Source organism: Lepus europaeus, chromosome 21 (genome assembly GCF_033115175.1).
Source record: "Lepus europaeus isolate LE1 chromosome 21, mLepTim1.pri, whole genome shotgun sequence".
In the NCBI taxonomy this organism is placed as follows: Eukaryota; Metazoa; Chordata; class Mammalia; order Lagomorpha; family Leporidae; genus Lepus; species Lepus europaeus.
In genome coordinates, this window is record NC_084847.1 from 19,040,469 (window position 1) to 19,067,001 (window position 26,533).

At 46.9% G+C, this 26,533-nt stretch overlaps 1 protein-coding gene across 1 annotated transcript in view; it reads left to right on the forward strand.

Moving 5' to 3' along the window:
* Positions 1-26,533, forward strand: part of PRKCB (protein kinase C beta) — a 354,584-nt gene that overhangs the window by 281,326 nt on the left and 46,725 nt on the right. The window contains exons 11-13 of the mRNA XM_062180053.1: positions 8,747-8,920; positions 23,573-23,664; positions 25,818-25,880. Coding sequence (XP_062036037.1) covers positions 8,747-8,920; positions 23,573-23,664; positions 25,818-25,880 — 329 coding nt within the window. The remainder of the gene's footprint in view (positions 1-8,746; positions 8,921-23,572; positions 23,665-25,817; positions 25,881-26,533) is intronic.

The window sequence follows — 26,533 nt, forward strand, 5'->3', positions numbered from 1 at the left end:
CATGGCTTGGTCTCGCCACTCTCTCTGCCTCCTCCTCTTCCACCTCCTCCTCCTCTGACCTGGGTGTAGGGATGCTAAGAAGAATGCTAGCCACTGCCCCCTGCGTGTGCTAAGATTCATGCATGGCATTTCTCTCAGAACTCTCTTCTGGAGTCTCTAAGACTTTCCCTGGACAATGATTTTCCTTACAGGAAATGAATCCTGTTATGGTTCATGTGTGCCTGGCTGCTTTTACCTTCTTGAAGCAGACCAGGATTGAGAGAGAGAAGAAGGAAAAAAAAATACACACACACACACACAAAGCACACACATATATACATTCACACATATTTATATAAATATATTTATATATATATTTACTATGCAGTATGTAATCATTTCAACCACCTGAGTTGAGGTACGATTGAAGGTTCACTTTTTCTTGTTACATAATCTTGAATGCTACCTCAAATTTTTGTGATGTGTGGGTTGCAGATAGCTATATACATGGCTAAGCTTTTTTTAAAAAAAGATTTATTATATTTGTTTATTTGAAAGTCAGAGTTACAGAGAGGGGAGGGAGAGAAAAAGAGAGAGGGGGGAGAGAGAGAGAGAGAGAGAGAGAGAGAGATCTTCCATCTGCTGGCTCATTCCCTAGATGGTTGCAATGGTCAGAGCAGGGCTAGGCTGGAGCCAGGAGCTAGCAGCTTCATCTGGGTCTCTCACGTGGGTTGCAGGGGCTCAAACACTTGGTTCATTTTTTTTTTTTTTTTTGACAGGCAGAATGGACAGTGAGAGATTGAGAGACAGAGAGAAAGGTCTTCCTTTGCCGTTGGTTCACCCTCCAATGGCAGCCCCGGCCGGCGCGCTGTGGCTAGCGCATCACACTGATCCGAAGGCAGGAGCCAGGTGCTTCTCCTGGTCTCCCATGCGGGTGCAGGGCCCAAGCACTTGGGCCATCCTCCACTGCACTCCCGGGCCACAGCAGAGAGCTGGCCTGGGAGAGGGGCAACTGGGACAGAATCCGGCGCCCCGACTGGGACTAGAACCCGGTGTGCTGGCACTGCAAGGATTAGCCTATTGAACCGCGGCGCTGGCCTGGTTCATTTTCTGATGCTTTCCCACGTCATTAGTAGGGAGCTGGATTGGGAGTGGAGCATCCAGGACATGAATTGGAGACCATATGGGATGTTGGCATTGTAGGTGGCTGCTTTACCCACTGTGTCACAACACCAGCCCCCAGTGCTAAGATTTTTAGTGATTTAGACCTAGGGCTTTTGTTTTAAAGATTTATTATTTATTTATTTTAAATGAAGTACTATAGAGTAGGAGAGACAGAGATCTTCCACCTACCTGTTCCCTCCCCAAATGGCCACAATGGCTGGGATTGGGCCAGGCTGAAGGCAGGAGCCAGGAACTCCATCCCAGTCTTTCCTGTGGGTGGAAAGAGTCCAAGTACTTGGGCCATCTTCCCCTGCATTAGTAGGAAGCTAGATCCAAAATGAAGCAGCTGGAACTCAAACTGGGATTCTGATATGTGATGCTGGCAATTTAACCCACTCTACCAACAACATTGGCCCCTAGATCTACAGTTTTATAAGCTACTCCCCTGACTCAGATCTTTTCATTCCTTTATTCTGAAATATGTATTGAGTGTCTAGAATGTGCTAGATGTTGGGAATGCAACAGTGGACTTGTCTGTCTAAAGACCCTCCCTCATGGAGCTTGCCTTCTCATGGGGAGACCAATGAGGGTCTTCAGAAGGTGGAGTGACATGCACCAAGTTGAGTTTTGAGAGCATTGTTGAAATGCGTGGGACCTGGAAGCAGCAGGGTGGAAGCAATGACCCGGTTAGAGGCAGCTGGCGGTAGGGGTGGGGGTGGGGACCAAGCTGAGTACCAAGGGGACTTTAGTTGTCAAGGAGGTTGGGTTGGATGTGTGTTCTAATTGTCCTGCTGACAAAACGTGCTGATGCATTGGATGAAAGGTGAGTTGAGGATGACTCAGTTTGATTTTGGACTTCTGGCAGATGTATGTTGAAGGAGGAGGGAATAGGGTCTTTGTGTGCCCTTGCTCTTTCTTCCTTTTCACATTAGTGAGCAGTTGGCCAGGCAGGTCTCCTAGCACAAAACTCCTTAGCCCATTGAAAACTGGGCATGGGTGCTTTGTAAAGGAGCACCCACAGTCCCCATGGTTGTTCTCTGGGAAGGGTGATGCTGGTGATAACCACTGCAGTGGGCAAATCTGTGTCCCGCTAGAAATGTGTGTTCAAGTCCTGACTGCTGGTGCCTGTGAACATGGCCTTACTTAGGTGGGATCTGTTTAGATGGTGTCATACTGGATTAAGGTGAGTCCTAATCCCATGGTTGGTGTCCTTATAAAGAGGGGACATTTCACACAGACACAGAACATACAGGGAAGAATGCCACGTGAAGACAGAGGCAGAGATGGGAGTGATGTGTCTACAAGCGAAGGGATGCCAAGGCTTGCTGGCAAGCACTAGGAGAGAACAGAACACCCAACAGATTCTCCCTCAGAGCCTGCAGAAGGAGCCCACCCTGACAACACCTTGACTTTGGACTTCTGGCCTCCAAGATTCTGAGGCAATACATTCCTGTTGGTTTGAAGCTGCCTAGTTTTTGGTTCTAGCTTATGGCCACCCTGGGAGACTGATCCTTACCAGATGTAAGTGTGCATCATTTGCCAAGCAGGGGGGCTTGGTTAAGGTGGGCACTCTGCACTCTGAATCCCACAATTTTCCCTCAGCACCATCACAAACTAAGTATTGTGGGCAGCCCTACTTTAGAGGTGAGGAAACCAAAGCCCAGAAAACTGAAGTAGATTTCTCAAGCTTGCATAACTTGCATGTGGTAAAACTCAGACACATCCCAGGTCTTCCGACTGCTGGTCACTGTCCTCTGGGTCAGGGGCCATGGTTCCAGACACACTCCACTCTTGGGATTCACCAGGAAAGTTCATCAGAACCAAGTTTCTCTCCAGGAACCCTGGGCTGCTTTCTGCTCTTTCCTTTGCTGTCACTGGAGAGCTGCTATTTATCACATCTCACACCCAGAAGATTCTTGGGTAACAGATGTGGCTTGGAATTAGATAAGAACATCGCTCCAACACATCCCTTCCCTCTGTTTGGAAGCCTCAGTCTGGAGACAGAGGGACAGCTGATCAAACAGCCCACGTCTTCCAAGTTGGTATTAAGTTTCTGCAAGCTCCAGAAACTGCTTGGGACAATTAATAAAAGATCACTTCCACTTAAAGGAACATTTTTGAATGTGGCTGTTGCCATTACCAATGCTCTATTTTTCTGCTGTTTCCTCTCCAGTCCTCTTCACGGACAGGTGGAGGCAGTAGGATCTTCCCCAGCCACATGATGGAAGCAGGGTCGTGTCTGTCCTGTTTATTGGGCATGGTGTCAATGGCTAGCATCATACCCAGCACAAAATTCCCAACAGAGCTTGTGGACTCCATGGGGGACATAGAATTGTACCTCCAACAGTCACTCCAACTAAGCTTATCTCACCTAGTAAATGAATAGCTGGTTTGGTGGTCGCATAAGAAAGAGATAAAGGAAGTGACTGTTCTGTCTGTACCTGTGAATGAGCCCCCAGGGTCCCAAGCCTCAGGAGGAAAAAGAGGACCAGGACTTGGATCAGGAGTTGAATTTTTTTTTTTTTTTTGACAGGCAGAGTTAGACAGAGAGAGAGAGAGACAGAGAGAAAGGTCTTCCTTCAGTTGGTTCACCCCCCCTCCCCAAGTGGCCACTACGGCTGCATGGTGCGCCGATCCGAAGCCAGGAGCCAGGTGCTTCCTCCTGGTCTCCCATGCGGGTGCAGGGCCCAAGCACTTGGGCCAACCTCCACTGCCTTCCTGTGTCAGAGCAGAGAGCTGGACTGGAAGAGGAGCAACCGGGACAGAATCCAGTGCCCCAACCTGGACTAGAACCCCGGGTGCCAGCACCACAGGTGGAGGATTAGCCTAGTGAGCCGCGACGCTGGCCCAGGAGTTGAATTTGAAACATACCTGCAATAATCTGCTCACCAGGGGACACTTGGTGTGTACCTGGGAGGATGAGATGGGTGTGGTGAAAGGGCGTGCTTGTGGGAGCTGGGTGAGGAGATGTCGTTTCCTAGTGGAGTGAATTTGGTCAAGCATTTAACTTCCCTGGATCCTACTTTCCTCATCCTTAATCCACTCAAACTAACATGAATAACTCTACTAAAGGGACTTTGAGGTTTCTAACAGGAAATGGCCAAGCCTCGCGAGACGTGGGAGTGAGAGCTGGAAGGCAAGGCCTTAGGAGAGAGAATCTGATTGGCTCAGCTTAGGTCAAGTAGCTGCCTGTGATCCAATCAGCTGTAACCAACTGTGCCTGCTGCCCAATCATAAGATTCTTCTAATGACAGAGTTGGGGGAAGGGAAAGACATGCGAGAGGAAATTCAAGATTCAACTACAGCTGCTTCTGGTGGCTACTTTCTCAGTAGAGTTTAGTGCCAGTCTGAGCACCTCTGTCATCAGAAATGTTCCAGACTCGGAGTCTTTCTGAGCACCGGCATGAGACTCAACTAAGGATACTCACCCTGTGGTTCATATCAAGGCTGTGCCATGAAGCTCGCCATATTTACTGCTCAACTCTTTGCAGGAGAGTGTGCTAAGTCCTGTTCCAGGATTCAGTTCCATTCTCTTCCCAAGTTATTGCTGGTGTTTCGTGGGGTCAGTCTTATTTTGAGGGCAATTTCCCAAACCCTAGTCACTTTTTGCCCTCTGCTCCCATGATGTCAGAGGTATTCTCATGCTGACTTCTGCCCTCGAGCCTATGTTGCTTAGGACAGGGCAAGGCCCTGAGACCATCACACATCTCTGTTCAATGATTTCAGAAAATTGTACAAATGCAACCCGTATTTCCTAATGCTTTCCATTGGTACCTGAGATCGTTTTGGGTGGCAAGTAGTTTGATATAAAACTAAGCCACATCATGGTCAGTGCTGTGGCTCACTTGGCTAATCCTCTGCCTGTGGCGCCGGCACCCCGGGTTCTAGTCCCAGTAGGGGCGCTGGGTACTAGTCCCGGTTGCTCCTCTTCCAGTCCAGCTCTCTGCTGTGGCCTGGGAGGGCAGTGGAGGATGGCCCAAGTGCTTGGGCCCTGCACCCGCATGGGAGACCAGGAGGAAGCTCCTGGCTCCTGGCTTCGGATTGGCACAGCGCCGGCCGTGGAGGCCATTAGGGGAGTGAACCAACAGAAGGAAGACCTTTCTCTCTGTCTCTCTCTCACTGTCTATATCATAAGATATAGACACATCAAAAGATGATTCTTTCTTTGTATTTTCTTTTTTAGAAGATTTATATTTATTTATTTGAAAGCCAGAGTTACAGAGAGCAGACAGAGAGGGAAAGAGAGCGAGACAGAGAGAGATCTTCCACCCACTGGTTCACTTTCCAAATGGCTTACAACCTCCAGGGCTGGCCCAGGCCAGGCTGAAGCCAGGAGCCAGGAGCTTCTTCCTGGTCTTTCTCATGGATGCAAGGGCCTAAGGACTTGGGGCATCCTCTGCCATTTTCCCAGGCACATTAGCAGGGAGCTGGATTGAAAGTGGAGCAGCTGGGACTTAAACTGGCACCCATATGAGATGCCATGGTCACAGGTGTCAGCTTAAGCCACTATGCCGGCCCCTCTTTATATTTTTGTATGATTTTCTAATGACTTGGAGAAGATGATAGATCTCAGGGGATGATAATATGCTCTCTAACATTTGCTAATGTCAGTTTTTCCTTTAGGAAGGAGAAAGCCCAGGGCCTGGCTCAGCCCCTGAGGCAGACAGCTGTATCCAGCTAGAGTTTACCAGCTCTGCTTTGCTTTTCTGTATTTTTGTGGCTATCACTAGTCATGGCAAGCCTTGGTTAGTGATGATGTAAAGTTTAGTCTTCAAATAAATTTAGTTAAATAACAATGTGGCTAGATGTTTTAAATGCTAAGCAAACAACAGTTTGTGTGCTGGGAAAAAAAAAAAGTGCGGAAAGGAGGCAGGAATGAGTGAAGTTTGGAAAAACCTACACCAAAGTAGCTGACATCCAGACAAGGTAGTCCTGGTGCTCAGGGGTGCAAGTGGCCAGTTTGTCTAAGTGGATGATTGAGCTATAGGAGGAGGCTGCATCTCAGGCTGGCTAAACAGTGAGGACCCTGGAAGTCTCAGGCAGTAGATATAGAATGTTCCAAGGAAAGGATTTGGTTATGGAAGTGTTTGGCTTTTGGGAACCACAGAAGGGCATTAAGCATTTAGGCAGCAGTCACAGCTCAAACAAATTAACCTCTCTGAGTCTCAGCTTGTTTACCCATAAAATGGGTGTAACCCAGGTGGATGCAGGATGTCCACTCTTGTGTGGCTGCTGCAGGGTGAAGTTTTGAGCCATTCTGTCCTGTTTCTCTTCCACACACAGGCTACTACGTCTGGTCATGAGTGCATTCACTTTCACGGTGTCCAGACCCTCCTCTGGGGTGGGGAGGGGGAGTTACAGGCAGTCAGGATTGTTGGGCAGTGCACAGATTGGGGGAATGGGTCAGGAAGGGCGTCCACACTTGAGGACAACTCAGCCCAGGCCCCTCCTGCAGTAGCCTGGAGTTCTGGAAACAGCAACCTGCTGGCTCTGTGGTGCCTCTGCTCACCCTGCCTCCTCCCTGCACTTGCCCTCACTCAGCCCAGCTTTCTCTGGAGCCTGAGTTCAGAAAACCCCCCGGGCTCTTTCTGTCTTAGAACAGGGGCTTACTTGGCAAGAGCCTGGGGAAGGAAAAAGCAGCCCTGGATACCAGGGGGAGAGACCAGAGCCCTACGTTGTCCCTAAGCCAGTGATCTGTTTTGAGGACTGAGTAAATGCCCAGCAGGTTGGAGCCACTCTTTGGGGCAGCTCTTCCCTTTTAGTGTGGCGCCAGGTTACAAGGTGCTAAGAAGGATTCTGTTGCCATGGTAGTTGTGTGTCAGAGTCTTCTTCCTGAAATGCTCTCAATCTCCGGGTCTGCACTGCCCATGGCAGCCCCTGGCTCTGATGAGGAAGAAGATACTGGGAGCAGGAGCAGGGGACTGTGAGTGAGTGGGTGAGGGCAGTGTCTGGCTGCGAGAGTTCAGAAGCTTCTGCATGTTAGTCCAGCCACGCCTTTCAGTGTTAGCCGAAGATTGGCGCGGAGTGTACCGGGCTGCCCCTGCTTCTCAGCTTGTCTGCGTTACTCTCTCCATCCCCTCGCTGAGTTGGGCGTGAGCGTTTTATTAGGTATCTTCTGGTGCCCAAGGGCAGGGTGTAGAGCAGTGATGTTGGTTTTGTGTTTGAAAGTGAGAGACACGCACAGTTGTGGCAGGGTGGGGAGCCAGAGAGAGATCTGCCATCTCCTTGTTCGCTCACCGTGCACCGGTAACAGCCAGAATGGGGTCAGGTCAAAGTGAGAAGCCAGGAACTCAATCCAGGTCTCCCACGTGGGTGGCAGGAACCCAACTACTTGAGCCATCATCTGCTGCTTCCCACGGTGTGCATTAGCAGGAACTGGAATCAGAAGCAGAGCCAGGACTCAAACCAGGCACTGGGATATGGGAGTATAGGCATCCTAAGCAGTGTCCTTACCATTGCTCCAAACACCCGCCCCTGGAAGCAGGGACTTCAGTCAGATGAACCTGAGTTCATGTCCTGGTCGCATCTGGAACTGAATTTGTGGTGTGACAGATTATTTGTCCTCTTGGGTCTCAGTTTCCTGCACACTAGGTTCATAACGGTACATTATAGATTCATAGTGGAACCCACTTCCTACTCCACAAGTGGAGGAAATGAGAAATAATAAGAGAAAACCAATAACTGGTTGGTACATTGACAAGTGCTGAGATGTATAGTGGTGATTATTACTGTCTGACAAATGACACAGCGCATGTGGTAAATACTTCCGTGGGAAGATTTTTCTTCTCCACGAAGCCCTCCCGGAAGCCCCCAGCCCAGCTTAGGTCTCTCCATAATGTACTTCCTACGTAGCTTCTTGAGATAATGCCTGTGGCCGTTGTTCACTCCGGCAGTCACAACCAATGAAAATAATGATGTGTCCGTGAGTCACTTCGGTTAACTGGCTCTGATTGTGACCACAGCTCATGGAAGGAAGCCCCAAGGAAACAAGAGATGCTATTAAAATATTGCATGAATCATCCTTGTAATTAATTGTCTGAATCTTTCTTCCTCTCTGGAATTTGGGGTCAGAGAAGGTACCTGCCTGTTTTTTGCTGTCTCCCCAGAGCTTAGCAGACTCTTCATGAACATTAAATAATTAAAGGAACAAAGGAACAAGTGTCCTCAATTCTGTTTTATCAGGCATTCATTCATTCTTCCATTTACCAAATACTTATTGAACATCTACTATGTGACAGGCACTATATTGTAGGCTCTTGGGTTATGACAGTGAACAAAGCAGGCACAGACCCTTGCCCTCATGGGGCTTATAGTCTATCCATGTTGGCTGAGCATTGATCAATACATATCCCAAAGGGATCAATACCTGATGGTCTGTCCCCGAACAGAACTCTGTTGATTGCACTCCGTCATTCCAAATGTGAGGTTACAGACTGCGTCATTTATTGATTGACCGTCCACAGAGGGCACCTGTGCAGAGCTGGGGTTGGGTTGGAATGGACACCAGCTGCCCTTGGCTTTCCCCCGGGCCTTTCCAACTGCCCGACTCTCTACTGCCCTGACTCTCTCTCTCTCTCTCTCTCTCTTCCTCTCCCTCTCCCAGGTGATGCTGTCAGAGCGGAAGGGCACAGATGAGCTCTACGCTGTGAAGATCCTCAAAAAGGACGTGGTGATCCAAGATGACGACGTGGAATGCACCATGGTAGAGAAGCGGGTGCTGGCCTTGCCTGGGAAGCCACCGTTCCTCACCCAGCTCCACTCCTGCTTCCAGACCATGGTAACTTGTCTGGTGGCCCTGAGCGTCCCCTCCAGGCTTTGGGTCAATCCCAGACACAGCTGCATCTCAGAGTGACACCGAGGTCCTTCTCATTCTAGAAAGATGTCAGGCCCAGAGAAGTCGGAGGAGATTCCCAAGATTGCCACTGAGAAGCGCTTTCCCCTGGGCAGATGCTGTCTCCACTCAGATAAAAGAGCTCAGACATTTGGTTTTGTAACCAGTGGAGCAGGATGTATCCCTCCAGACCCTTCAGACACATGCACACTTGAATACATCTCTGCAGATTGCCTGAGGCCTTGGCATAGGTGTCCTTAAAGAGGGTGTGGGTTTCCCGACAACAGAACCCTCAGAGGACAGGCAGGGTGGGGACACAGGTCCTAGGCAGGGACTAGTGAGCTCATAGCTGTGGCTCTCCAGGGGGACGTGCACGTACTGTCTGCCATTGACTGTGCTTTCCATGCTATTTGTGAGAGCAAGAGATGTCCCTTCAAGTGACCCTTCACCCTTTCCTTGTTCAAATTATTCCTTGGCCTCCCTACTTGAGAAGGGAGAGGCCAGAGCCCAAGTGCACAGTGGTCCAACATTACTTCTCGCCTTTGGGACTTCTGAGAACCAAGATGGAGTGACTTCCAGATGCCCAAAGGGATTTTTCAAGATTAATTTATAATCCAATTCTCAATCCACATGCTGCTTTTAGAGCCCAACTGTAGGAGAGTATTTTGAAAAGTTCCTGGAATGCAATTAGAAGATACGTTGATTTTATTGCAAATTTTTTTGAAATCCAGGCAGATGAGAGGTTTTCAAAAAGTTCATGGAAAATGTGTATTTATTTATTTTTTCAAGCGTGGGTTTCAGAATTGTTTGCAACAAAAATAAATCTTTCATTCCACTTGCTGTGGACTTTTTGAAGTATCCTCATATTTTACATCTAATTTGATGTGTCGGTAGAGTCTTTAATCAAGTGACCCAATTCTCTCCCAATGCATTCCCTTCTTTTATTTGCTGAAGGTGCCAGGCTGTTTGACCTGTAATGTCTTCACACTTTGGGGTTCTGCTGACTGTATGGTCATGGAGCACCTCCGTACATTTCCCCTGATCTCTGTGTATGCTGCCCATGGGCTGCTGGTTCTTAACGGCTTCATCCGTATCGGCTTCAATCCCCAGGGCAAGAGTAAAGATGGTGGTGTGTTCATTCATCTGAGGACACATAATTCCCAGTTGTCTCTCTCAGTGATGTTGGCAGCAATGGACACTCTGTGCCTGCATCCATTCATTTCATTCGTTCACTGGGGACTGAGATGATGGTACCCTAATTCTACCATTCCTTTTTCATATACCCATTGGAATGCCTTTATAAAGAGGGGCTTCTCATCTCTTGCTTCATTCCCTGGTGGTACCGTTCATGGAGGGCTCAGTTTGGATATAGTTTTGTCTTCCAAAGGTCCCTGTGCTGGGAGCTTGGTCATTCCCAGAAGAAGGTAATTAAGTCGTGTGGGCTGCATCCTCATGAATGGATTAACACCGTATCACAGGAGTGTTAGTGCTCACTGCACGGAGCACTATACAGTAAGACTGCCCCCTGGTGTGCCCTTCTACAAGTGGCCAGTCCCTTTCTGCTTCTCTTTCAAGTCGTGGTGCAAATGCCAGCACCGTGCTCTCTATACCTTCCAGTCAGAATTGTGAGCTCACAAAACCTCTTTGCTTTATAAAGTAATCAGCTTTAGGTATTTTGTTATAGCCACACACAAACTGACTGCTACTTAGGAAAGACAGGATGAACGCTTGATTCTTTTCCTTTACTTAGTAGCTTCAAGATAATGAATTGGTTCACTCTTGTGCTCCAGTGGTGGCTTTGAAGTTCACTTTTAAAATAAAATTTGAGTAGAAGAAGAGTCAATGAAAAGAAAAATATGAAGTGAATGATAATTCTCGCCAAATGGGGAGTTGACAAAGACTGGGCAGGTGATACACCTTAATGGGCCAAATCTTTAGTATTTCCTTGGGGAATTAAGGCCCAAAGGTGTCCAAACAGTGACAGATAGGACTAGGATTTAACCATTCAGACTCCCTCACTCTACTTCCTTTCCCTCTTCCACTCTTGGTCCCCGTATTGACTCGCTGGCATCACCAGGGGAAAGACCGCCTCAGCATTGTAATATACTGAGACGAGACCTTGTTCTTAAGGGAGAGACCAGGTTGACTTGGGGCAGAAGTTTTCAACTTGCATATGTTGGGATTGGGAAATGTTCATCATTAATATTCATCAAAGAACATTGTCTTTATTTGCAACTTGCTGTTGTAAAAACGATGAAGTAGAATGGATTTGGGGCTGTTCTTTTAATGTTGGGATACCTCACTCATATGTCTTCTGGAATTAGAGAGAGGGGCTGGACTCTCCTGGGAATTGTCAGAGTTCTGGGTCATTGAATGGTGCACCAAGGCAAGGAAGAGACATTAAGAACCCTGAAAGCCTTGAGTTTCAGGGATCCACGGGTTTGTGTCTTGTGTGGGGCTGAAGACCCTGTGTTGGAGAGCTGTGCACGATCTCCCAATCCATCAAGACCAGGGATGGAACAGATTGATTTCCTATTGGTTGAGGATCAGAGGTCTCAAGGTCTCTTGGGTCTGTGTTGTTTGGAGAGATAAGATGGGGGCACTCAAGAAGTCCCCGGGCTAACTGAGACCTGCTAAGGGAAGAGCTCGTAGCCCCTTCCATCTCCCCTGTGTTCTACACATGTGCTCATTGAGTCAAACTCGCCCATTTAAGTGATTTCTTTCTCGAGTTTTTTTGGCTAAGCACATGTATTTTAACTTTGTATACATTAAACTTCTTTTCAAAGACTTATAGTAATGCCTGCTCTATGGGAGGCACAGGGCTAACCATTTTAAGCCACATGACAACACTCAGATGGACCCTACTGTCATCCCCATTCCAGCAGAGGGAACTGAGGCCACCCATCTCACACATTTCAGGACCAGGATTGGAACCCAGGCAGTCTGGCTCCAATGGGCTCTGCAATTAACAGCTTCACTATTCGGTCCCGACTGCCTTCCACCCAACACCCTGGGGTCAGAATCCCCATCTGCCAGCCTTTATACCCAACCTTGCTCTTTTTTGTTTGTTTGTTTTTAAGATGTATTTTCTAAAGACTTATTTATTTGTTTGAAAGGCAGAGCTACAGAGAGGCAGAGAGAGAGAGAGAGAGAGAGAGAGAGAGAGAGAGAGAGAGAGAGAGTCTTCTGTCCGCTGGCTCACTCTGCAGATGGCTGCAATGGCCAAAGCTGCACCAATCTGAAGCCAGGAGCCAGGAGCTTCCTCTGGTTCCCCACGAGGGTGCAGGGACCCAAGAACTTGGGCCATCCTCTTCTGCTTTCCCAGGCCATAGCAGAGAGCTGGATCGGAAGTGGAGCAGCCGGGTCTTGAACCAGCGCCCATATGGGATGCTGGCACTGCAGGCGGCAACTTCACCTGCTATGCCACAGCGCTGGCCCCTGACCTTGCTCTTTTCCCCACTGCTAAGTAAAATCACAGATCAGTGCTCATATCTCTAGAGCAGAACTTATTTTTCACTGGGCGTCTGCCATGTGTGGGTTGTTAAAGACACCAGTTCTTTCCTGCCCCACATCAGTCTTATGGCGGAGTGGATTATCGATCATCCTGTTTCACAGGTGAAAGATCAAGGGTCAGTGGTGCATGTTACCCTAGACATGCACTGGGTCCCAAGTCCATTGAACTCAGATCCCAAGCTTTTATTATCTCATCATGTCAAGTCACCACCAGGTTGACCACCCAGATGGATGGGATTGAAACAAGAACAAAATGTAGCAGCTGACAATGAGAGAGGCATCTCGTTTAGCTGTGTCATCCCAACACCTCTGTTGGTTGGCTGTGTACTGTCACCAACCTCAACTTATAGGTAAGGATGCTGGCTTTCAGAGCACTGCAGAGGGGGCGGGCATTTGTTGTAAGATTCCAGAACCATTAGCCTGAATGCATTTGCTATCCTACCTCTGCACCTTAACTTCACATTCTTGTTTCTGTTCTTCCAAAGAACACCCTACATGAGCATTGCTATGCACATTTATGCCTGCAGAAAAACTCTCCCCCAGAAAGATGAGGTGGCCCAGGGCACGCAGTAGGTATGTGATGGCCCCAGGTCTGGAGCCCAGGATGCCTCGCGATCCTTTCTTTGGCTGCTTTTGCTGCCATGGAAGAGTCACCCCTCTACACTGCACGGGTATGGTGAGAATTGGGTAAGATTCTGTTAGTGGGAGTGATTATTTAAGTTTAGGGGCACTGTCTATATTTGGGGGCAAACAATTGCTGTCGTGGCTAAGCTGAGCAGGAAGGTGGCACACTTTTCTGGAGCAGACCCTTGAAGATGGCCACGTGACTCATGCTCATCTTCTACCCTTGCGTGTCCCTGATCCCTGGAGTGTCCCCGAGGAGGCAGCGAGGCTGGAGAGCAGGCAGTAACCCCAAGAGTCAGCATTACAGCCAGTATAGAGAGGGTACAAGGGCACTTCAAAAAGCTTGTGGGGAAAGTGGAATTAAGAGATAAACTTTATTTTTTTGAAATCTGTACACAGTTTTTTCTTGATGTGTATTTTCCATGAACTTTTGAAGACCTCTCTTACCGATGCTTATTGGGTATTTGTTGCTGCCAAGGCCCCAGCTAACCCTAATCCTAATCCTAACCCTAACCCTAAACTTAACCCTAACGCTAGGCCAAGGCCCCAGCTGCAGCATGGTGTAGGATACACCCCAGTGAACAAAAGAGATAAAGTCCCAGCTCCCGTGGAGTTTGCATTGTGATGGGGGAGCCCGCCAGTAAACTACAACAGCCACCCAGATGGAGGGGGGTGGACGTGGCTGCACTGAGGCAGAGAGAGGCTGTATCTGATGGGATTGTCCAGGCAGGCTGTCCTTGGTAAAGATGACATTTGAGCAGAGACCCAGCGAGCAGGGAGTGAGGCATGTGGCTATCTGGGGTCAAAGCGATGCAGACAGCAGGAAGAGGGAGTGTGAATGCCTGGGGCAGGAGCATGCTTGCTGTATTTGAGGAGCAGGGAGGAGGCCGGTGTAGCCCGAGTGGATTGTCATTTTGTATTTTGTGACCCAGAATTCCTTTATGAATCAGCAATCTTTTAAACATTGACAAATCTAGTATAACATGCTGTAAATCTGATATGTTTTCCTTGCTAGAGACTTCAAATTTTGAGATAAAAGACCCTTAATATAAATTAAAAAAAAAATCCTTCAAATGGCCAAACATAGATAATAAAAGTGAAACAGACAGCCAGGCATATATAGAATACTTGTTGTCATTATTAAAATGAAGAAGATTTGATTTTTAAAAACATTCTTTGAGAAGCAAAATTGTATCAGAAACATCCTTGCATTGAGTTTTTTAAAAAAAATCTGTAGTTTGTTTATGGTGATAAACTAATATGAGATGTTAATAGGGAAAATGAGGTGAGGAAATAATTGGAAGGGGGCGTAGACAAAAGTATTGATTTGCTTTAGAGAGGGATCTATGGGTAATTGCCACCCTCTTGAATTTGTATTATTTCAGCTTATCATAAAGCAGTTCAGACATTGTTTAAAATGTGCCACAAGATGGCAAAGTTAGTACCCAAATAGATGCAAATGCCTCTCGAAGGGGGTTGAGTTCTCAAAGAATTGCTTGTTGGATGAACTGGTCTCCAGCAAACGGGGTTGGGAAGGATGGTCCTGCTTGCACAAATGGAGTGTCCGTTGTCTTTGGCTGCCTGGGTCTGCATCTGTGGGCACCGACGGCATCACCTGAAGGAGATCACCTAACAGTGCTCCTGCTGGGTTCATCATCTTTACAGTGGGCATAGTAAGTGCAGATGAAAAGGGGTGGCGAATAAAACATATTAAACATCCGGTGGGGGTTACCTGTGCTATTAGAGCTGGGCTGGAGCTAAGCCTTGTTGCATAGGCACAAAAGAATTCTATTTCCTCCAGTCCTTCTGCAGTTTTTCTCAGGGACAATTGTCAGCCCTGCACATTCATGCAATCTCCCAACTGCCAGTGGGCACAGGCAGTTAAGTTTCTTCAGCAAAACATCTATTTTAACTGTTTTCTTTTCAATTGAACATATGCACCTCTTTTTTTTTTTAAATAGAATTAGATTTTATGAGTCATTGAAGGACAGAAGTTCCTTCCTCCCCAAATTTGCTGCCATGGCCCAGCAATAACTCAGTTGCAAGGCATGCTGGGAATAGCATCCATCCAGAATGCAAGCAGGGCTAGGGAGGGGATGAGAAGATTCTCGCTTGTGGAGTTGACCCCCGATGGCATGTCTTTTGTGTCTCAGGAGTGCCCAAAGGCTCTTGGCAACTCAGGGCCAGCCCTGGGTTGGTAGCAGTAACCAACGATGTGGTTGTGGGAGGCGCTGGCACGTTTCTTCACAATGACTGAGTTGTGAGAAACTGAACACTCCTTTCTGATACCACCAAACCAGTTCATGGACAAGAGAGGGAGAAAGAGAGACACAGAAGAGAGGAGACACCATTTGATTGGAATGAAACAATCCAAAGCAAAAGCATACCTGGGCTTCATGAGAAACTAGACTGTGTAACTTTAAAACAGTCTGGGATAGGTTTCTGTTTCTTCCTCCTTGCCTTCTTTGTTTCTCTTGGCTTGTGGTGAGCAAGGCTTCCCTGGGTCCCTCCAGTTTGCCTATTCCCCAAATTTCTTGAGTTTCCATTCATAGTCATAGGAAAGAGAATCTGATTGGTTGAGCCTGGGTCAGGTATTCATTCCTAACCAACCAGCTAGTAATTGCACTACTCATCCAAGAGGAGCCTTCAAAGAAGGATTCTATCTATAGGGAGGGAGTAATTGGTGCTCATGTCAGTTGGGAGGTGCCATCTTTTTTTTTTTTTAAGATTTATTTTATTTATTTGAAAGAGTTACAGAGAGAGGTAGAGACAGAGAGAGAGGTCTTCTATCCGCTGGTTCACTCCCCAGATGGCCGCAACGGCCGGAGCTGTGCCGATCCGAAGCCAGGAGCCAGGAGCCATTCTTCCAGGTCTCTCACATGGGTGTAGGGGCCCAAGGACTTGGGCCAGCTTCTACCATTTTCCCAGGCCACAGCAGAGAGCTAGATTGGAAGAGGAGCAGCCAGGACTAGAACCGGCACCTATAAGGGATGCTGGCACTTCAGGCCAGGGCTTTAACCTACTGCGCCATAGCGCCGGCCCTTGGAGATGCCATCTTGAACTCAATGAGACTAACTGGGTTGAAGAAGGGAACAGCCTCTTGCAGGGGCAGGGGACATATTTCCTGCGGGCCATTTAAGGCCTGTAAAATCATTTTGTCTGGCTCTGCCAGGACAAACGTAGGTGGCACTTGAAATTCAATAAATCTATAGCAGGCTAATTTTTTAATTAAGCTGATAATTTTGTATGGCCCACAAATGATGTTATAAATATCCAAATGACTCTTGGCACAAAAAAAGTCCCCCATCCCTGCTAGGGGTGCACACCTGGCCTCAAGGGTGTCTGTGCTTCAGTCAACTAAAGCCAAACAAAGATCCTAAGTGTAGGAAAGGCACCAGGAACATAAGCCAGGCAGGTAGACACGGGGCCAGTAGGAGTACACACAGCTTAGCTCTCTCTGCTTTAGAAAGTTCAAAAAAAAAAAAAAAAAAGACCCATTGCTTGATTGTGCCAGTGATTATAAGGCTTTAGAATAACATGAAAGAAAAGCTGTGTGTGGTCGCCTGTCCTTGACCGCACACTTGACTTGAGAGAGGCTCTGTGAATTTGCATGGAGTTGACCTGCATCATCTGATGTATCTTGGCCACACTCCTGTGAAAGAGAATGCCTTAGGAAGGTGGAGGGAGTTTATGTAGCCAACCCAATGTCTCAGAGCCAGTGTCCAGGCTAAGAGGGACTCGAACCCAAGACTAGCTGATGCCAAAGCCACCACACAGCTTCTTTGGAGAGAACCAGATGGCTGTGAGCAATAAAAGAACATTTTGTAGGCAGGATAAATTCACTGACCAGCTTGGAAAATCAATAAAGATCATTAAATAGACAAAATTCTTCCTGCAACTCACCTTAGAGCATGGTACGTAGAGCTGCCCACATGGTTGGTTTTCTATGTCCTTGTTATTTTATTAAAAGTGGCAGGTGTCCCCGTAGCAGTAGCAAAGGCATTATATCACAGTCCACTCTCGGCTGTCTTGGGGGAAGGTTGTCCCTTTGAATCACCTTACCTCATCCACGGAGCCCCAGGTGAATTCAGTGTATGCCATCCAATCATCATTTTAAATCAGGCTATACTTACACTCATGCTCCAAACTTGGGAAATCCTGTCCAGCCATTTTGCTCAATGTGATGACAGACATATTTTTCGTTTTATTTATTTACTGATGGAATGTGAGGCCCAAGAGAAAGGGAATTTAAAATTAACTGCGGTAGCCCAGAGGACAAGGGTAAGGGTGCAACAAAGAATCACAACAATGACAATTTGGAAGATGCTCTTGAAAGTTAAGCAGACTGGCTAGTTGGAAGAAAAAAGATGGTGAGTTTTGCCTTTCTGAGCTTTTAATTGGAGTCGACAGCGGAACACCCACGTAGAAACGTCCTGTAGCCAGCTGGAGCTGACGGGAGCTCAGGAGAGAGGGAGAGGATAGAAATATAAGTCAAGATTCATCAGCCCAGGGAGATGAGGGTTGAAGCTCGGAGCTGTGACAAGTCCTCTTTGGAGAACTGAGCAAGTAGGAGAGAGCCAAGCCAGATCTTGAGTCTATCCTCAATAAATACTTTTTGATTTTGACACGAGAGAGCCCAACAAATAAGCCCTAATCAAAAACCACTGGATGTGATGAAAAGAAAGCTCTTTTGAGGGCTTATGATCATTTTATAGGAAAAGTAGGGAACAAAGCCAGATCTGTGTGCCATGGAGGGGAATAATTGGAGAATCAGAGGCAGTAGGTGGGGCCATTTACCTCCATAGCTTTCTTTTTCTTCTTCTTCTCTCTCTCTTCTTTCTTTCTTTCTTTTTTTGTGCCTCTTACACAGTTTCTTTGATCATGTTCTGTTTTAAATTATGGTTTGAATTAGCTGTATTTTTTTAACCAAGATTCAGAATTATCTGAGGCCAAGTCAGTAGCATCTTTTGCCCCTTCAATGCCTCATACCATGGCTTGCAGAAGTACTCAATGAAAGTTCTACAGTTCACCTGGGCTCAAGATCGGCTCCAGGTTGCCTCTGGCAATGAGTTCCAAATTCTGATGCTCTTGACTGTGGAGGGAGAGATGAACTTGGTGGTATACAGACAAATTATATTTTTTTTTAAATCACTTCAAGGATTGCTACACCAAAACCAGACTGGATATAGCATAGAGAAGGTAGAGTCCAGATAGGAGTTTATTTTTGAAAGAGACCATGAATTTCCATTTATGACTTTGGTTGTGAAGATCTAAAATTTTTAAATAATTGCATTTATGTTAAAAGAGGTAAGTTAATAAGAATATTTTCAGAGTAAGTAAATTTTAATAGAAGAGACCAACAAACTTGGTAAAGGTCTTGAAGGGCGTTGGAAGTCAATGACCTTGTGCAGTGCCTACTCTAACCCTGCCGGGGCCTTCTTTTACACATTTCAATCTGCCCCTGCAGAAATAATAGCCACAAAATCATGGTCTTAAAGAAAGCGTTTAGTTTCATTTTTCACAATGCACATTAAAATGAACACAAAAGTAGAAAGGTGAAAACATATGCATTCTATTATTTCCTATCTCATTTTGGAAAACATCATCATTTGTACTCCTCTACTCATCTGGAGAGTCCTCTGGGGAGTCCTTAACACTGGGCACCATGGATTATTCACAGCAGTATCTCTGGCAATGGAATAGAGCCTGGCTCAGAAATGAAAGCACAGTGAGATGCCAACCATAGCACGGAGAAGCTGAGGCACTGATGGACCCAAGCTGGCCTCAGCCCAGTTCAGAGACCGTGGATCTTGGGGTTTCCCTGCAGATGGTTAGTGATAGAAACCACATCGCATTACCACCGTGGAGCTATCCCCAATGTTGGGATTCCCACTAATGAGTTTGGGGGGCAAGTTGAGTTCTTCCAAGCAGAGAGCAAGCAAGTGAATTCTCTGCCTCACTTCTCTCTGTGTGGCCGATGCCATCTGCTAGTTATAAAAATAATTTTTAAAAGCAAGTGTTTTGGTTCTCTTCAATGTGCAGCAAAGACAGATGCTATTTTTAGGCTTGTTTTTTGTAAAAAAAAAAAAAAAAAAAAAAAAAAAAACCAAAGAACCAGGGGCTGGGTGTCGGCAGCTCTGTCTTACTCTCTACTCTCCACCACCACCTTGTCTGTAACTTTTCTGCAAACCACGTGTGCCTTTGCCCCTTGGAACTCTGCACCTCTCTTGAGAGATGTTGAGAGGGTGAAGTGGTATCCATCTGAGAAAGGAAACCGTTTTCCTAACCATGGGGGTGGGAGGTGAACATTTAGCTTAGCAGCTAAGATGCCCTCATTCCATACTGGAGTACCCAGGCTCCTGACTCCAGCTTCCCGCTGATGCACACCCTGGGAGGCAGCAGTGCTGGCTCCAGTAGTTGGGTTCCTGCCATCCACCTACGAGACCTGGGTTGAGTTCCTGGCTTCTGGCTTCAGGCTAGCTCAGCCTTGGCCCAGGCCCAGCTTTTGTGGGCATTTGAGGAGTAGCCTGTGGATAAGGCTTCTCTCTCTCTCCTTCTCTCTCCCCACCCTTCCCTTACTCCTTTTCTCCCCTTTCTCTTTCTCTGTCCTCAAGTTAATTTTATGAAATTTCAGATTTACAAACCTGTAGTCCTCTTCTGTAGCTTCCCAGCAGCTGTCTTGATCCATGGCTGGATCTCTGCTCTTCTTCTCTGCCTTCTTGTACAGGAAGCTCTTGGAGGGGAAGGCGCATCCACACATTCATCCGACTTCTAGCTCGGAAGCCTACATGCAAGATGTATTCCCTGGAGGCAGCAGGAGAGGCTGTGCATGTAGACTCTGGAACCACACTGTCTAGATTCAAATCCTAGCTCTGCAACCTACCAGCTGAGTTGCCCTTGGCAAGCTATTTGCTCTTTCTGACATTCAACTTCCATGTCTTTAAAAGGGAAAGAATGAAAAGACTTGTCACGTGGGGTTGTTTAAAACAATAAGCAAGACAAAATATAGACCATACTTAACCCAGGTGCCCAGTAAAATCCCCAAGGCTGGTAGCTTTGTTTCATTCTTAGAGTTATCATGATTATCAAGCACAGGATACACATTTGGCAAATGTTCAGATGACTGCTACACATAACAAACGCAAGGCACCATCAGGGAGACGTCATAAGTGGTGAATGGAATTGTTGTTGTTTGTATGGTCATCATCACCTGGGACAGCTTTCATAAGTCGTCTTGTTTTTACACCACAGTGAGCGGGTGAAGAGAAAGGTGGAGACGAGAGAGGTTAAATGACTGCTCAGTGTTGCACAGATAGTAAGAGTGAGGGGAGGCTGCAAGTCATACACTGATTTCGAAGGCGGAAGCTTTTGCCCTGCATGTTACCTCCTTACCACATTTCTCCTGGTAAGAACCTTTGCAACCACCTTTGCATTTCACACCAGTTACACTAATACGTAAATATAACCAAGAGACGGATTTCACTAAAGAAAGCTGAGTGGTGCTCTGGTACTCTGATCATTTCTATTCCATTCTCCCTCTCACTCCCTTCATTCCTCCCTCTTTTACTTCCTCCCTCCCTTCCCTTTTAAAGTTGGTCATGATCCATCAGATTTATTCACTGATCAATTAAGTTGAGCTACAACTTGAGTTTGAAGAGCTCTGATCTGGCTTAAATGGGACATCTCATTTCCATCACATTTACAGTTTGCAGCACAGAACGTGTGTTATTGGAGCCCCTCAGTCACTTTGTCAGAGATGGTTGATTACATTATCCTAATTTTATAAGTGGAGGTATCAAGGCTCCTGGATCTACAGTGATCTTCCCAAGTCCAGGCAACTAGAAAGTGTGGAGCCAGGGCTTCCGTTCCGACTATGGGACTGGTGCTTTGGAGGCCCCACTACCTGCTGCTTGTCTCTCGGATCACTCATTCATTCAGTCGGTTAAGGAGCACTGAGGTCTCCTTTTAGCCAGTCTTGGTGCAGGTACACAGAGGTAAGCAAATTTGACATGGTCCCTGGCTATGTGGGACTTCCAGTCATATCCGGCATTAGTTTCTTCCACAATGAACCCTAAGTCTTTGTGTTAGCCTGTGGAGTCCCTCAGCACCTCTCTGGCCTCATTCCTACCCAGTGTCCCTTCTCTGTCTTCTCCAGTCACACAGGCTCCTCGTGGTTCCTACAGCACAACAGGTGTATTCTCGCCTCGGGCCCTTTGCTTTTTTTTTTTAAAGATTTATTTATTTATTTGAAAGGCAGAATTACACAGAGACAAGAAGAGGCAGAGAGAGAGAGAGAAAGAGAGAGAGAGAGAGAGAGAGAGATCTTCCATCCGATGGTTCACTCCCCAGTTGGCCGCAATGACCAGAGCTGCACCGATCCAAAGCCAGGAGCCAGGAGCTTCTTCCAGGTCTCCCACGTGGGTGCAGAGGCCCAAGCACTTGGACCATCTTCTACTGCTTTCTCAGGCCGTAACAGAGAGCTGGATTGGAAGTGGAGCAGCCGGGTCTCGAACCAGCGCCCATATGGGATGCCGGCGCTTCAGGCCAGGGCGTTAACCCGCTGTGCCACAGCGCCCACCCTGGGCCCTTTGCTTTGATGTACTGCTTCCGGTAGCTGGCACTAAGCTCTTGCCCTAGATAGCTGCATAGCTGGGTCCATCACTTCCTTCACATCTTTGCTTAGCATCAGTGAGAAGGTTTATCCTGAGCACTCTGTTGAAATTGGGACTGCTTTGTCCCATCTCATCTGCCTGGCGCTCCCGATCCCCCTTGCCCTGCTCTGTTTGTTTTCATAGCAAGTAGTACCTCTTGACATTCTATATAATGTTCTTCATCCGTGTCCCTCTACTAGAATGAAAAATAAAGGCAGGGATTTTTGTTGGTTTTGTTCACTGCTGTATCTTCAGCATTTACATGTAACTTGGTACCTCGTCAGGCTCTGTTAAATACTTTTTACTCAATGTATGAAGAAATAGCTGAAATAAATAACCATCCAGTTAAATATATAATTACAAATGGTGATGAGATCAGAAGGAAAAGCCCACAGAGGCTCGTGAAGGAGCATAACAGATGGACTGAATTTAGATTGGGTGAGTTAGAGGAAGTGATAGTTTTAAGCTGCAAAGATGAAGGACTTCCTCTCCCTGCAAAGAGCGCAGACAGTGCCGTTGCAAGACAAAGGAGTGAAGTCTCTAAGCCATTCATTCGTTTAGCCGACATCCCTAGAGGGAAGGAGAGATGCTTAGTGACACATAGGTGCTGCCTAAGGACCGTAATACACGTCGGTGTCATTGAACCCCAACAGCAGCATTGTGGTTCTGTTATGATCTCCACTTTACGGATGAGAAAACCCAGTTATTAAATGAGCTGCATCCAGATATCAGAAGCCAAGCTTTGGTTTCTAAATATAGTCTCCAAGGTCTCACTCTCTGAGTGCCTACTATGTGCTGCTACCAGAAATGGGTTATGTAGCTAAGGAGAACATAGCTGCTGGCTTGAAGAAGTTTACATCACTGGAAAGACAGGGGGAAAAATTCCCTGGATGAAGTAAGAATTGTTTTCTTCTGGATTCTAATCCCTGTACTTCTGCATATGCCCCCCTAGCCTGCTGTTTGTCAAACTTTGGTAACTCATGTTTCATGTTGGTTTGGATAGCCACTGGATCGGTTATCTACTGCAGAGTACCCCAAAGCTCAGTGACTTAAAACAACAGGCACTGACTGTCTCACAGTTTCTGTGGCTCAGGAATTTGGGAGTGCCTTACCTCCCAAAGACTCTGGCTTTGGTTCTCAAATGAGGTTGCCATCAAGTGGGACTGCACTCAGCTCAAGACTTGACTGGGACGGAAGGATCCCTTTCCAAGGTGGCCGACTCGCATGTCTGGGGAGTTGGCACTGGCAGTGGGCAGTCAGCCTCGATCCCTCACCAGATATCTCTTGGCTTAGCACTATTTGATTTCCTCTGACATGGCAGTCTGCTTCCCCCAAAGCAAGTGACCCAAGAGAGAAAGTGGGATGGGAACTGTGAGGGCTTTTGTGACCTGGCCTCAAAAATCATGCATTGTCATTTTTACAATATCCTATTGTACAGGTCAGTCCTACTCATCCTGGGAAGAGATTAAACCAGAGCATGAATACCAGGAGGTGAAAATAAAATCATTGGAAGCTGGCTACCACCGCTGCCTAATACCTGTGATGCTATTTGCTGAATACTTTCCACTTTTTGTTAAAATCACTTTATCCTAAATATTACTATTAATTAAATATTTGAACCCCACTTATGCTTGCTCAGGTACTTCCTGTGGTACACATGCCACCCTTGAGGAATCACTGGGCCCAGCAAATGGGAACCTGTCAGAGAGCCGTGGTGGTTTGGATCTAAATTCCAGCTGTCCCCTGCTCTCCATGGAGACCCGAGAAGCTGCAGGGTGCTGAGCTTGCCATGTGCTGTCTTTCTCTCCAGGACCGCCTGTACTTCGTCATGGAGTATGTGAACGGAGGGGACCTCATGTACCACATCCAACAAGTTGGCCGGTTCAAGGAGCCTCATGCTGTGTAAGTGAGAACTTGGGCTGTGCTTTTTCCTTGAGATCAATGGGTCAGTTCCTTTGGGGTTTTAGCCAAACAGATATTTTTCAGCATCTTGGGCTTCTTCTTTGTGTGAAATATGTGGCCAGGGAGGAAGGTGTTCTACTTGGTGTGGGAGTGCTTCCTGTCTTCCTGACACCAGCTAAGAACCTGAGGCTCTGAACCACAGTGATTTCTTTGTCTCCGGTTCTTGTCCCTGTTCACCTGCTAAAGTGTGTGGAGAGCTTACTATGTGCTAGGTCTTGAGTGTTTAACAAACAAGATCTCATTTAATCCTGAGGACAACTCAGGAAGAAGGTGTTACCCTCTATTCACAAACTGAACACTATAGAGGTTTGGAAACCTGCAGATCCCAGAGCTAGTATCAGGCTGGTCCTGAATTCTGACCCAGGTTATTTGGCTCTGTCTTCCATCCTATTGCCTCTAGGACATGAAGGACCAAGTTGACGGTTAACAGTTGTCTGTGGCTCCTGGGATGGGGAGACTGATTCTGGAAAATGTGTTTCTCCTGCTAAGTCCATTCTGTCCCCTTCAGTTCACAAAGCAAGCTGAGTCTCTTTAGACCTCGTCATGTTACTCACCTGTCACCCCTGGGAGTGAACAGGGTTGTGGCAGGTGATAGAATTATCATGATAGCCCCTCCTAGGAAGCTTGCTGAGATCTTAGTGCCCCCCCCCCCCCCCGAGAATCCCCAGGGTTCATCTGGGACCCAACCCTGTCATTCCAGTGGCTGGTTGGCTCCTGCCCAGGTTAGCCTATCACTTCTCCTCCTACCTGCTGGGGTTGTGCCCACTCTGTTTTAGTAGGGTTTGTGTTCTTGTTCTTCCAAGTCAAGCCATTCACATCTCTTAGCACAATTCTAAGGGACTTTCCGAGTTGGCTCTTCTTTGATTTCTGACATTTAATTGGCTTCGGGCTTTAATTCCATTATCACATAAGACCTATGCTCAGAAAGCCTTGAGACCCTATAACTGGGCTTTCTAGCTCCCTCGAAACCTCTTTCTGGGGCCGGCATTCGCGTAGTTAAGCACTGGTTAAGATGCCCACGTCGCGTATCGGAATGCCTGTGCTCAGTACAGGTGCGGATCCTGACTCCAGCATCCACTATTGCGGATTCGGAGTCAGCAGTGACTCAAGTGATCAGATTCCTGCCCCCAGGCTCCTAGCTTTGTCCTAGCTCAGCACTGACCCAGGCCTGGCCACTCTGGCCGTTTAGGGAGTGAGTCCATGGATGGGCGTTCTCTGTCTCTCTGCTTCTCAAATAAATAAATAAATAATATTTTAAAAATCTACCTCTTCCTTTCTGGGTGGGCCTTTAGTAAAAAGTTATACTTTAGACAGATGCTACTTCCAATCTCAGCTGGGCCATTCATTAGCTAGTCGAGGGGGTTTCAAAAAGCTCATGGAAAATGCACGTTATCTTTTAATTCCATTTATCTGCCTACTGTTTGAAACCCAAAGTACTTCAAAGCATTCATACAAAAATGTAATTAAAAGAAGAGTCAATTTTAGGGCAAACTTTTTAAACCCAGACATATTTTTTCAGCATATGCATCTTCCATGAACTTTTTGGAGACCCTTCCTACGCATGTATTTAACATTTTTTTTTTGCACCAAGATAAACTTATCTTCTAATTCTATTTACATGAACTTTGTAAAGCACCCACGTGTATTACTTGATCAAGTGACTTCATCTCTCTAAGCCTCAATTTGAGGAGCTGGGAGGACCTACTGCATGAGATGATTCTTAGGATGAAATCAGATCCTGCCTGAAATGATGCTAGGTAGACAATAAGCCCTCCAAAGAGGTGGCTTGGTATTATTAGAGTATTTTAACTTGCTATAGCCTGCAACAGTCGTTTTCCACCCAGCGCATCCTAACCCTTGGCCCCCTCCCCATTGTGCAATTACTGAACCTTTGCTCAGCTCCATTTTTCCTTCAAGGAGACCTCTCTAAACCACCCCATTCACGACCACCTTGAGTTTTTGGAGACGAGCAGCAGACCGTTGGTGGTGTGAGTTTCATGCCCTATGCCTAATTCAATATCATCTTGAATTCCGAGAGTTGCCAAGCATATAACATCCTCGAAACTCTCCATCCCTTCTTTGTTTAATTTCAGATTTTATGCTGCAGAAATTGCCATCGGTCTGTTCTTCCTACAGAGCAAGGGCATCATTTACCGGTAAGTGACCACTGCCGTCCTGCCATCTCCTCGTCTCCCTCTGCTCCTCCCATCCCCGCCTCCTTCGTCAACTGCTTTTAAAATTAGAATCCCTGGTGGGGGAGGAGTCCTCCTGTACTAACTTGGGCATGTGTTTTGCCAGGCAGCATCGCCCACTGCCCTGGCAAGGTTTGGGTGGCTCTATATGGCAATAGAAAGATCTTGATGGACTGTGTCACCGGGGATGGTTTGGGGCCTCAAACATGCTACTTATTTGCCCTAAGAGCAGGAGCCTCACCAAAGGAGGTCCCGATACTTCTTCCTCTTGCCTGTGGAGCCCACCTTTGGGGAGTAAGCAAAGAATCTCGGCTGGCAGAATGTAGTGGATCAGGATCGTTTTATTATGAAACAATTTTTTCTCTTGCTGTGTAACTACAATTTGGAAATAGATCTCTGAGTAGCTTGCTCTGAAAGACAGGATTAAGTTCAGGACTTGGCATTTGATGGTTTTTGGAGGAGCAAGTGTACGATCATGGCTGTGTGAGTCATACCATTTTATATTTCATGCAAGACAGACTACTGAGCCCGAGGCTGCTATTTGTCAGGGAGTCCGGGGTGTGCAATTCTCATTGCACTACATGGATGCAAATGGCACAGTCAGCGCATGCTTGGGC